We start from the raw sequence: 12,401 nt of genomic DNA on the forward strand, positions 1-12,401 counted from the left end.
GAAGCGCAGGTAGACGACTCTGGGCAAGTACTGACTGCTGCCCCTTCCCTTCGGTTGGGTCGGGAAAACCCTCCGTGAGGGGCGGACACCACCCTGCCCACCCGAGTAAGGCCTTCTCAGTAGGAGCTCGATCGCGAGGCGACGCCCACGCCGGGGCAGGCTCGGAAGCCTCGGCCTCCTAGACTCGGCGGTGGTGACGCCAGAGCCGCGGGCCGCGCCGAGGCCCCGCCCCCGGCCAAGGGCCCGCCCCCCGCCGCATCCCCTCGCGCCGATGATCCACCTCCCGACCCGCCCTGCGGCCCCGCCCCGCCCCCAAGCAGCCAGGCCCCGCCCCGCTCGGCCCCGGCCCCGCCCCCGGAGCCGCGGCCGCTGGGCTCGGGCACAGCGCCTGCTCCGCGGTCCGGGTCCCCGCCGCGCCGCAGCCCCCGCCCGCGCTCTCCCGCAGCCCGACAGGCTCCGCCACGCCGCACGTGGGCGCGCCCGCCGACCAGGGCCGCCGCCACAGGTAAGTCGTGCCCGCGCCTTGCCCGGCGTTGGCGCCCTCGGCCGCCCGGCGTCGCCTCCCTGCCGGCCCGCGGTCGGCTAGGCGGCGCGGGCGTCCTTCCCTGGGTGCGGAGGGTTCGGGCGGCGCCGAGGGGCGGTCCCGGGTGCAGGTGGCTCCCGGACGCGCGCTGCTGCAGTGCGGGGATGGCCCGCCGAGGCTGCGCGTGGGCGTGGGGCGCCGGCCTGACACCCCGCGGGCAGCCTGGGAGGGTCCCCTCCGGGTTCCCCGGGCCACGGCGGTGGAGGATGCGCGGGCACGCCCTCGCCGGGCCGGGCGCGGGTGGAGGTCAGGTGGGTCACCACCCGGCCATCCTCTTGTCTGGCGGAGGGCGGAGGAGCTCTGCCTTTGTTTGCGGGTGCGGTCCCAATTGGGGAGGAGGCTGGGGACGCCGGCCTTTCCGAACTGAGGGCTCTCCTGTTAAGGAAACACCCCCCTACCACCACCTCGTTCCCCCGACTGTGCCCAGGAGAAGGGATCCAGCCGCAGTGCGCGCGCTTTGCCGGCCTGGCCCTGCGTCCTGCAGGATTCTTGGCTGCGGGCAGCATGGGGATCCCCTTAGCTCCTCCAAGAGCGGCTGCTGACAACACTGTCACCCGCAGGTATTGCTCTTACCTGGAGACAGCAGCCCGACAGGCTCCGCAACGGAGGGGAAACCTTTGTAGGTATTTTTTTGGGAGGTGGCTGGGTAAAGTGTTGGACAGCCTCACTCCAAAGCCTACTCCTACCAAGTGTCTTTAATTTTTTCAGTATATTTTCAGTACAATTACTACTTAGAAAGACCAAATTCTAAATAATGTGTCTTCCAGTTGATTAAGCCAACTGGCTGTGAGTGTGTGTGCCATAGATCAAGGGTTGTTCCTATCTGTGAGTAAATCTCGCTCATGGATTAGTGGCTATTTACAATTTTCACTCTGTTTTGTTTTTAGCCAACTTGTTCCTCCTTGTACCCGTATTTACAGTGAACTTCTTTGAGATGTAGCAGATGGTTTTTCACTTGAACTTGTTTTTCTAAGAAGTTAAGAATGGGTAAGGTAGAGATATCCTACCGACATTTTTAGTCTTAAGGTGAACATATCTGGTCAGACACATTTGTGTGATTACTCGTTTGTGTGCATAATGGTTTGTAGGCTATAACTCTTACCAGTTTAGCAAACTATCAAATCCCTCACAAAGCTGTATCCAGGATGGATTGCGAAATCTAACCAAAAAAAAAAAAAAAAAAACTATTTAAGGACTGAACTAGTCCTTCTTGCCCTAGCATAACATAGCATCTCACTGACCTGAGCTGGAATCCTGGTTCAGCCAGCCGCTAGCTAAGTGGCCTTCAGAATTTTCTGAGTGACCTGTTTCCCAATATCCTCATCTTGGAATTGATAATATTCATGAGACTCCTGTGTATTGCATGAGATAAATGCATGCATGAATGATGGGATACCAAGCTCACACAGAAGACTGGTATAGTGTCATCATATCAAATGCCCTGTATTTATAAATAAAGGAGCTTGCTTGAATGACTATTTCCAAACTTCTCATTTTGCTCTTACACCAAATAGTACTTTCTTCATATGGGTAGCCATAGCATTGAACTGCTTCAGTTACCTATTCTTGCCTGGCTGGCGCTCTCTTTGCCAAGAGCAGTGGCTCACCTTTGCCACCTCACCTCCTAAACACACAACTTTATCACTGGTGCAGCTCTTCCTGGTACTGTGAGCCACCCACACCTGTGGACCTTGAGGACTTCTGTCCTGTTGTAAGGCTTCCTCTTTCTTCTTGCCTGTTTCTGATACTTCAGCCTAATCTCTGTCACTGTGTATGCACATTAAGTTGAAATTATGCATTTAGATATTTCCTTTTTTATTAGGCTGTATACAGTGAGACTAGGAACCCTGTAATCTTCAGGTTTCTTTCCCCAGTGCTTAGATGTTTAGTTAAGTAAACAGGTTGTACATGGAGTAGTGTGGTGCTGTAGTTAGGCTGGATTTCAGGCCAGGAAATTTCTTAGGGGAGGGGGAAAAAAAAAAAAAAGCTATGGACTGTTTGGATATGCCAACTTCTCAGTCTTTTCTTGGCAAAATAAACAAATTACCACCTCTCATTGCCATTCTTTCCTTAATATTTTCAAACAGTGTGAAGAATTATATTTCAGAAAAAGGGACAATCTTCCCATGAATGATTTTGTTTGGTGGGTGCATATGTGTAGCACAGTATATTTTTGCAGAGGGGACACAGCATGTGCAAAGGCCTTGTGGTAGAACAAGTCTGTCTTGGGTCTTGCAGAGTGTGGTAAGGAGAGTAGTAGGTGGATCCTTGTAGGCAGGGGAGGGAGAAGTTTGAATTTATTATAAACAATGTAGGAAGAGTTTTAAACATAGCCATGATGTTTTCTTAATGTGTGTTTTAAGACAATTCCTGACCTATGAAATATACTGGAGAGGGACAAAGATGTGAGAGAGAGCTGTTAGGAACCCTGTGCAAACCTGCATGGGGCAGGAGGCTTGCTGTGCATTGAAATGGGATGGAGTCAACAGCATTTTCTAAAGAAACCAACAGGACTGGGGTTGGGTGTGGTGAAGGAAGAGTCAGGATGACAGAATGTCCCAGGGACACAGGTGCCACTTTCTGAGAAGAGGAATACAGGAAGAAGCATGCTCTGTGAGTGGAATTTAGAGTTTAGTTTTTATAGTAGTGTTATTGAGATATAATTGAAAGATCATAAAGTCCATTCATTCAAGGATATAATCCAGTGGATTTTAGTAAGTTCACGGAGCTGTGTGGCCATCGTCATATTCTATATTTCCACCACCTCCGAGAGATGTGTGCCCACATGGGGGTCCCTCTGCTTCCACCCACCCTCGGCAACTGCCAGCCTTGCTGTCAGTGAAGATTCACCCGCTGTGGGCATTTCACATGATGGAGTCGTGTAGCATATGGTCTTTCTCGGCTTCTTCCCCCCCTCACCCCCGCCCGCCCCCTCAGCTGGGTTTTCAGGAGTCACTGCGCTGTAGCCCATGTCAGCACTTAGTTCCTCCTCGTTGCCGTCCGCTGTGAGGAACAGTGCTGCTCTCAGGTGCTTCATATCCCATCCTTATTTTCTTTGCTTTTGCAGTGCTGGGGATCAAGCCTTGGGCCTCACAAATGCTAGGCAAGGACTCTACCACTGAGCTACCTCCCCAGCGCACATACATCCTATTATATATATATTTTTTTTCTCACCAGATCTTCTTGTAGAATATTTCCAGTCTTCTGGTGTCATGGAGAGGATTCAGGTGCTCAATACACCATGTGGTTTAAGAGCATGTCCTTAGGCATTACAGATACCCTGTGATGGGGGATGGGCTGACTGCACTGAGAATCGGCACCTGGCAACAATATATAGTTTAGTAGTTTAGCAAATTTCACTCCTAGAATTAATGCTGTCAATTAGGTGGAAGCTGGCCGCCTCCTTTCTGCTGGGCGTGTTTGTCTCCCTCAGAATCCTGGAGGTTGGAATCACTGATCTTTTTATTTACCATAGTGCCTGGCCCAGAAACCCTGCTAAATATTTGAACTGTATTGCCAAGTGCATCTACACGGCAGTGTTTGTGGACATGTGTCGCCCATGGCTCTGCGCTGGGAAGTATTTGTGTCCCTGAACAGATCCCTCATTTGTCTGTTCTTTGATTTGCTTTAGATACTCTGTGCACTGTGAGAATGTAAGATGGATCCAGAGGAGCAGGAGCTGTTAAATGACTACAGATACAGAAATTATTCCTCAGGGATTGAAAAGGCTTTAAGAAATTTTGAGTCCTCAAGTGAATGGGCAGATCTCATATCTTCACTTGGCAAGCTCAACAAGGTACGTGGGACAGGTACTGTTTGGAGGTGGGGACACAGTTGTCTTTTTAGTATTTATTGCAAGGAATTTGTGGTGACTATAACAATTAAACAATACAGAAAAGAAAAACCACCCCAGTGCTGTACCTCAGTTACCCTCTGCTAATCATCTGTATGTCTCCTAGTCTTGCTGAGCCTAACATTATAGTGTTCACACATTTAAACCATCTTCTTTTCAATAATTATGTCTGCACAAGATAAAGTTTAAAGTCATCAGCTCTGTTATTCAAAGATTGCTCTTTATACACGGCCCAGGATTTTTACTATGTTTTTTTTCATTTACTTTTTTGATCCTTTTTCTCCTGACTGGTAACTCCCAGAAGATTAAAGGATGAAATGAACATTGAAATCCACCCCACACTAGTGTGTGTGTGTGTGTGTGTGTGCGCGCGCGCGTGCAGATAAGAGCAAGGGGCGAGATCTGGGGGGACCCACACTGGTCAGATGTGGGCTTGACCTTGAGCTCTTAGATGGCCTACAGCCAAGACCATCATATATTTTCCTGTTCTGCCCAGAGGGTGATGACAGAGACACCCTTAAGCGCTCAGATGACTAGTGTGGCATATAAGTAGAGAATATTTGCTCTCAAAGAGGTGGTGCCCAGCTCTGTGGCCAGCACTTGAGTATGGAACCTGTGTGCCAGGTGGGAATTGGGAGACTCCCAGCTGTACCCTGCAGGCCTGGACTCCTCAGGTCAGACACAACAGGGAACTCTTAACAGGCCTCTCTGGAGAGGAAGGAGGTCTCCTCCGTTCCCCTCCAGCAACAGGTGTGAGCAAAGAACGTGAGCAGGTTGAGCCCGTGCACTGCCTGGGCAGTAGTCCAGCCCTGATGCTGAAATGTGCTCTCAGTCCCTGAGAGGTGGCTGTCACGCTCAGTGGAGATAGGTGGTTATTACAGCTGGTCTCTTGCAAGGCACATTTACAACAGGTAAATGTCAGGGTTGGGTGCTGGCTGGGGTGGACAAGCATCTGCTCCTAAGGTCTTCTTACCGGATAGGAGCCTGAGCTTCCTGCAGTCATCCAGCTGCAAATAAGGAATTCTCAATTGAAGACAGTGATCGCCTGCTCACCTGGAGGAGGTCGCTATTTTAGGGCAAAATGGAAGATTGGGATGGAGGTGTGTTCAGCTTTGTATTTTACTAGTTTAGCACTTTGTATTTCACTATTTTGGCTCACCTGGAGTCTAAGAGGTTTTTTGTGAGTGTATGTGTGGGGTGTTCATTATTTCTGTCTTCCTTTTTCTTAATTGAGATAAAATTAACATAAAATTCACCATTTATCCATTTTAAAACATAACAGTTGCTTGGCGTTTAGTACATTTACATAGTTGTGCAATCAGCACTCCTATTCAGTTCTGAAACGTTTTCATCATCTTAAAGGAAACCCATGCACATGACACGGTCTTCCCCCAACCTCCCCTTTCCCCTGCCCAGCCACAGGCAACCACTAGCCTACTTCTGTCTTTATGGACAGTTCCTGCAAATGGAATCACACACTGTGTAGCCCTTTGAGTCTGCCTTATTTCACTTAGTGTAAGATTCTCAAGGTTCATCCATCTTGCAGCATCTACAAGAATTCGCTGTTTTAGGGCTGTTATTCCACTGTCTAGAAAGACTGTCCATCAGTGATGGGTTTTCACCTTGTGGCTGTTGTGAATATGCTGGGACTCTATTTGTGCATATAGTTTGTTTGAACACCAGTCTTCCGTACTTTAGCGTATACATGTAGGAATGAGGTTGCTGGTCCTGTGGAGCCTGTGTTTAACTCTCTGAGGAAACACCAGCCTGTTTTTCTCAGCAGCTGCACGATTTTACTCACCTACCAGCAACACAGAAGGGTTCTGATTTATCCTCATCTTTACCACCACTTGTTTTCAGTTTTTATTTGATAATAGCCTTCCTAAAGTGTGTGAAACGATATCACATTGTGGTTTTGATTTGCATTTTCCTAGTGACTAATAATTTGGGGCACTTTTTCATGTGTTTATGGGCTATTTGTATACCCTTTTCAAAAAAATTTCTATTTAATATCTGGCCCGTTTTTTTTTTGTTGATTTATAGTTCTTTATGTATTTTGGATGCTTGGCCCTTTTTGGGTATATGATTTACAAAATGTTTTTTTTTTTCCCCCATTCTGTGGGTTGTCATTTTAAATTTTCTGATGATGTCCTTGATGTGCAAAAGTTTTTAATTTTGATGTCCAATTAACTGTTTTTTTGCTTGAGCTTTTGGTGTTCTGTATGAAATGGCTGCCAAATCCAGCATCATGAACACTTGCCCTGTGTTTTCTTCTAAGAGCTCTTTTAGTTTTTAGCTCTTGTGTTGTGATCTTTGATTCCTTTTGAGTAAATTTCTGTGCACGATGTAGGGTTGGGGTCCAGCTTCACTCCTCTGCCTGTGGAGATCCAGTTGCCCCAGCATTAGTTGGTCTTTTCCCATTGAAAGGTGTGGGAGCACTGTTGGTAACCAACTGTCCGCAGAGATACGGGTGTGTTTGAACTCCAGTTCTCTCCCATTGCTCTGTACATGTATACTTATTGCTAGTACCACATTGTGGGTGTGGGGGGGTTGTTTTTGTTTTTATTTATTTATTTTTGTGTTGGGATGGAACCTGAGGCTTCAAGCAGGCTAAGCATGTGCTCCATTCCTGAGCTATGCTCACAGGCCGTGGATGGGTGAATGAGTCTCTCTGGGTTCTCAGTCCCCTAATATAAAATGTGACCAAAAGGCCATCTTAATCCATTCAGTCCATAAATGTCAGATTAGCTAACACAGAGTGGCCCAGTCCAGGCATGCTGTGTGTGATAACTGACTCCATCCTCCATCAATCCAGGAGAGCGGGAACACGCAGAGCCTGTCTGTTACCACACGGTGCAGCCAGTGTACGCAAAAAAAGGGCAGACTCTGATTCCCTCTTGCCACATTCCTGGAGCCCAGGACGTTCGTGGGTGCTGCGTACTTATGTGTTGTGGCAAGGACAGTGTCTCCATCTGCCCCACGTGGCATTTTGAAGAACTTGATCCCTTAGTACGGCCTGTTGTGGGCATCATTTTCCTTTCTTATCCCAGCTCACAGGTGCACTGCAGGATTGGGGTTGGCCTGCCATCCATCGACACCCACTTCTACTCTCTAGGAACAAGTGGTGCACAAGGAGTCCTCCATTCATTCTCTTCCAGCCATGGCAGGACCAGAGTGCACTTCCAGATGCCTTCCTTCTTCAAAGACTCATTCACTAACTTGAACTCCTTTTATAGTATTGTACTGGTTAGAAGTTTTAAAAGACAACTTGTCATTGTGGTTGTGACTCCAGGACTCCCACTGTCTCATCTTGGCCGTGCTGCTTGTTCTGTCATTGTAATTAAGCAACAAGTTACACCAGCCACCCTGAAAGATTTTCAAGGCGTCAGAGAGACAAAGGTGACAATCAGGCCTGTCTCAATCTGCCCATGACTTGGTGTCCTCAGCTTTGTTGTGTAACCTTTGCAACATATCTTGAGATCAGGTCTAACCTAAGCAGCTTGTGCAGGGCCGCAGCCAGCCAGCCAGCCAGCCACAGGGGGAGGACTCAGACCTAGCACAGCCTGGCCCTGGGCACATGGTCTTTTTTTTTTTTTCTTTTTTGGTACCAGGGATTGAACCCAAGGGTGCTTAACCACTGAGCCACATTCCCAGCCCTTTGTATTTTTTGAGACAAGGTCTTACTAAGTTGCTTAGGACCTCACTACGTTGCTGAGGCTGGCTTTGAACTTGAAATCTTCCTGCCTCAGCCTTCCAAGCTTCTGGGATTACAGGCGTGTGCTGCTGCACCCAGCTGAATCTGTGGTCTTGAGCAGGGTTTCCCGGGCTTTTCCATGTCAGTGTCTGTGAAGCTCATGTTTACCACTGCATTCGTGTGCTAGGGCTGCTGGAAACAGTACCACACTGAGTGGCTTCAACCACAGAAATGTATTGTCTCACTCCTAGAGGCCAGAAGTCAGAAATCAGAGTGGCATCAGAGCCAGTCCTTCTGAGGGCTGTCAGAGTCTGTACCAGGCCTCCCTGCGTCTGCTGGCTGCTGATAGTCTCTGGAGTTTCTTAGTCAGTGGGCGCATCATCCTGATCTCTGCCTGGGTTCTCCCTGTGCTTGTCCAAGTTTTCATTCTTTCCAAGGACTGTGCCACTTCACCACCAAGGACCCTGACTCCTTCGCCCAAAGGAGGTGGGTATAGCCATTAGCCCCATTTTACCAGTGACTATTGACCAACTTTCCCAATGTTACATAGCTTCTAGTGGTAACAGGGTTGAATTGTGTCTTCCAAAAAGAACATGTTGCAGTCCTGACCCCTAGAAGTAACTGAATTTGCAAATAGGATCTTTATAGAGACAGTCAAGCTAAATGGGTCATTAGGGTGTGGCGGTGATCCAGTCTGACTGGTCCTCAAAAGAAAGGGAAATTGGACAGACTTGCACAGAGGGAGAACACCCGGAGAGGACGAGGCATCCACCAGCCAGGGAACACCAGAGGCCGATGTTAACCTGCAGACACCAGGGAGGCCTGGAACAGATTTTGACAGCATTCAGAAGGACTGGCTCTTTTGGTACTTTGATGTCTGGCTTCTGGCCCCCAGGAATGCGAGACAATGCATTTCAGTGGTTGGAACCATTCGGCATGTGGTGCTGTGTTCCTGCAGCCCTAGCACACAAACACAGTGGCAAAACCAAGACACTTGTACGCCTGGGTGCTGCGATGTGCCAACACAGAGCTCCTGCTCCCATGGAGTGGGAGGCTTCATTGGCAGGACACAGACAATCAGCAACAAATACGTGATGGGTGCTGAACACCAAGAAGGAGATACTCCTGGGGTGTGGGGTGGTGAGGAGGAGGCCAGGTGCTGTTTTAGAGACAACTCTGATCACAGGACATGGAGCAGAGGCCTGAATGCAGTGGGCAAGCTGGCGGGAAGGCCTTCTGGGGCATAGGCCTGAGGGTGCATCGTGGAGGGTGCATTGTGGGGTGCCTACTTCTGAGGGCTTGCAGGTGCCCCTACATCTCAGTGGCTGCTGCTGCCACAGTCAACTCCCCACTCTGAATCTGAGTCGGGGGTCTGAGGTGACATCTTCGCCTACAGGATGCCTGTTTTCATCTTGTCCTCTCGTAGGCCCATCTGTTACAGTGTGGCACCTCAGTAGGGGACTACTATTTTAGTTATTCACCAGCAACCTTCTGGTGTCTCCATGACCTTGAGGTTGTCAAATAGTGCAATACTAGGGTCGAAGTGGGAGGACATGGCCTGGATGGCAGTGGGGCCAGGTCTCACTGGGGTTTTATTCTAGAGTGGGCAGGGGGAGGGGAAGCCACTGAGAGCCCTTCCTGGGAGGACTTGAGCAAGGAGACCTGTCCTTACCTGTTAAGAGGATCCCTCTGGCTGCCACAGAGCACGGGAGGCCTGGTGGAGGTGGGCACCTGTAGCCCGAGAGCAGTGACTGGCTGAGGGTTTGGAGGCGCGGGAGGGAGCAAGTTGGAACAGGGTAACTCTAGTTGTTACTGCTTCTCTGAGGCTTGTAGCTTCTGTGTTCTGTGGGACCTGGGGGAGCCAATGTGCATGGAGATTTTTTCCTAAGGTTTAATGTGGTGGGATTTCTTAGATTAATGTATGCACAGAACTCAGTTACTTTAGCATTGAATTAATAAAAACTGTTATGATGCAGATGCAAACCATACTGTGAGTTTGGTCAAGATGCTCTCTTGGTGGGTGGCTGTAAGCACAAACCATAGATTCAGAAGAGCAGATGCTTCTTGCTCAACCTTTTTTTACTAACAGAAAACTGAGCCCTGAGAGGTCTTGCTTTATCCAACTCTAGACAGATTCTAATTGTATCATTTTACCAATTTGTTAAATTTTCAATACAATTTCTAGAATTTTTCTACAATAAGGTATCACTGACTTTTTTTAAGGTATTGTGTAGCTTTTGTAGTTTTTAGGTGTGTCAGCATAATCAGGGTAGCTTTGGCTACTTGTTCATCTGAGACTTCAAGCCATCATCTAATTATTTTTAGATAAATTTTAATCAATAAAATTTATAAAATAAAATACCATTCAGCTTTCAAAAAAAGGAGTGCATCCTGTCATTTGGGACAGATGGATGAAACTGAGGAAGGTTATATTAAGTGCACTAAGCCTACCACAGAAAGATGGATACTGCAGTCTGAACTCCAGTGGAGGGAAGAATGCTGAGCTTTAGAGGTAGAGAGTCGAGGAGGGGGCCAGGGACTGGGAGCTCTTGGTTAAAGGATACCAGATTTCAGTTAGAAAGAAAGAAGCTCAGCGGCGCATGGTGGCTCCCAGCCCCAAAATGAAGGATAGAGTGAATGCCTCTGTGGATTTAAAAGCTTATGACCAATCTTCTTTTTTAAAAATTCTCCTTGGTAGTACCAGTGCCCCAAGCGACCCATCTCTTTTTGCTGCTTTTGAGGACAGACACCATAAATCTCACAGATGGCCAGAGGCAGGTTTCCTGAACCACATGGACAGCTAGGGACCTTGGGCATCCCCGGACAGCTCCTGAAGTCTTCGGTTTATTTTGGTCTCCTTGTAGAGCAGAGCCTCCTCATCATTGGTCTTAGAATGAGCACCCCAGTTCTGGAGGTTCAGGAGGCTCATGGACTCAGGGCTCGGGCCAGGTGAGCTGTTCTGGACCTTTGCAGAGTCCAGGCAGGATCTTAATTTTCACCCCTGCCCAAATCACCCCCTCTCCTCTGTTGACTGGTATCTGTTCACATAGAGCCACTCTAGTTCTGAGCCTGCCTTGTTCACTAGGACCACCACCACCAGACACCCCAGGCTGGGGGGCTGCACACACTGGGCTTGCTTTTCACCATCCTGGAGGCCAGAAGTCCAGGGTGAAGGCGGCTCCAGGTGGTTTCTCCTGAGGCCTCTTTCCTTGGCTTGCAGATGGTGTCTTCTCCCTGTGTTTGTCCCTCTGTGTCTGTATTCTGATCTGTTCTTATAGGGATAAGGGCCTTGTTCTACTTAATTGCCTCTTTTGAGGCCCTGTCTCTGTACACAGTCACACCCTGAGATGTTGGAGTTGGAACTTCAGCTTGGGCTTTTGCAGGCAATGTGATTCAGCCCGTAACCAGGTCTGAGGGGGTGCACATCGTCTCTGCACACACTAGCTTTTTTAAGAAAGCTCATTTCTGGTGGAAGCCCAGGTAGTCTTTCGTCATACCCCTGATAGAAGTTAAAAGGTCATTTCTTTAATCTCCTTCGTGCCCATGAGTGCCCTAGAGACCTTCAGTTCTTGCGTGTGCAGTGATGCGGTGATGCCCTGCATACTTAGCAGCCTATGTAGACTGACACAGAAGAATTGACTCTGGACATCCGTGTCAGAGATCCTTCCTGATGATCCAGAGCTCTGTGCTGACTGCTTCGTGGAGGGTGCATTGTGGGGTGTCTACTTCTGAGTGTCTTGCAGGTGCCCCTACATCTCAGTGGCTGCTGCTGCCACAGTTAACTCCCCACTCTGGATCTGAGTGGGGGGGTCTGAGGTGACATCTTTGCCTACAGGATGCCTGTTTTCATCTTGTCCTCTCTCATAGGCCCATCTGTTACAGTGTGGCACCTTAGTAAGGGACTACTATTTTAGCCATTCACCAGTAACCTTCTGGTGTCTCCGTGCCTGTGACCTTGAGGTTGTCACATAGTGCAATACTAGGGGTCGCGGTGGGAGGACATGGCCTGGATGGCCTTCTGAGAAGCGGCCAAGTGGAGAGGATGCTGACTCCCTTCTCTCTTAAGTAAAGTAGCCTTGTGCTGAAAGTACATATAGGATCCATTTATTTCTGGCAGCATCCTGATGTTCTTGGCAGCAGAATTGAGAAGATGTAGCTAAAAGTATGGCACATCTAACCCTGCTTCTAATGGGTGGCAGAAGTTGTGCAGTCCTGGTTTGCCACAGTGACTGTAGGGCTCAGATGACATGACGTTCTGGCTCCATTCCCTA

The 12,401-nt window shown here is 48.8% G+C and overlaps 1 protein-coding gene across 10 annotated transcripts in view; it reads left to right on the forward strand.

The window, feature by feature from the left end:
- The first annotated feature begins 350 nt into the window (after nt 1-350).
- Nucleotides 351-12,401, forward strand: part of Dop1b (DOP1 leucine zipper like protein B) — a 106,719-nt gene continuing 94,668 nt past the window's right edge. For 7 of the 10 annotated variants that reach the window (XR_013437019.1, XR_013437020.1, XR_013437021.1 and 4 more), the window contains exons 1-2: nt 351-505; nt 4,215-4,379. Coding sequence is in view for 5 of the 10 variants with exons in the window: in XM_078044606.1 (XP_077900732.1) it covers nt 4,242-4,379 (138 nt within the window). In the remaining 5 variants the exon portion in view is untranslated. Of the gene's footprint in view, nt 506-702; nt 835-4,214; nt 4,380-12,401 lie in introns of those variants that run through there. The other 3 variants (XM_013357804.4, XM_078044609.1, XM_040287020.2) reach the window with 3 other exon arrangements.

This window comes from Ictidomys tridecemlineatus, chromosome 3, assembly GCF_052094955.1.
Source record: "Ictidomys tridecemlineatus isolate mIctTri1 chromosome 3, mIctTri1.hap1, whole genome shotgun sequence".
In the NCBI taxonomy this organism is placed as follows: Eukaryota; Metazoa; Chordata; class Mammalia; order Rodentia; family Sciuridae; genus Ictidomys; species Ictidomys tridecemlineatus.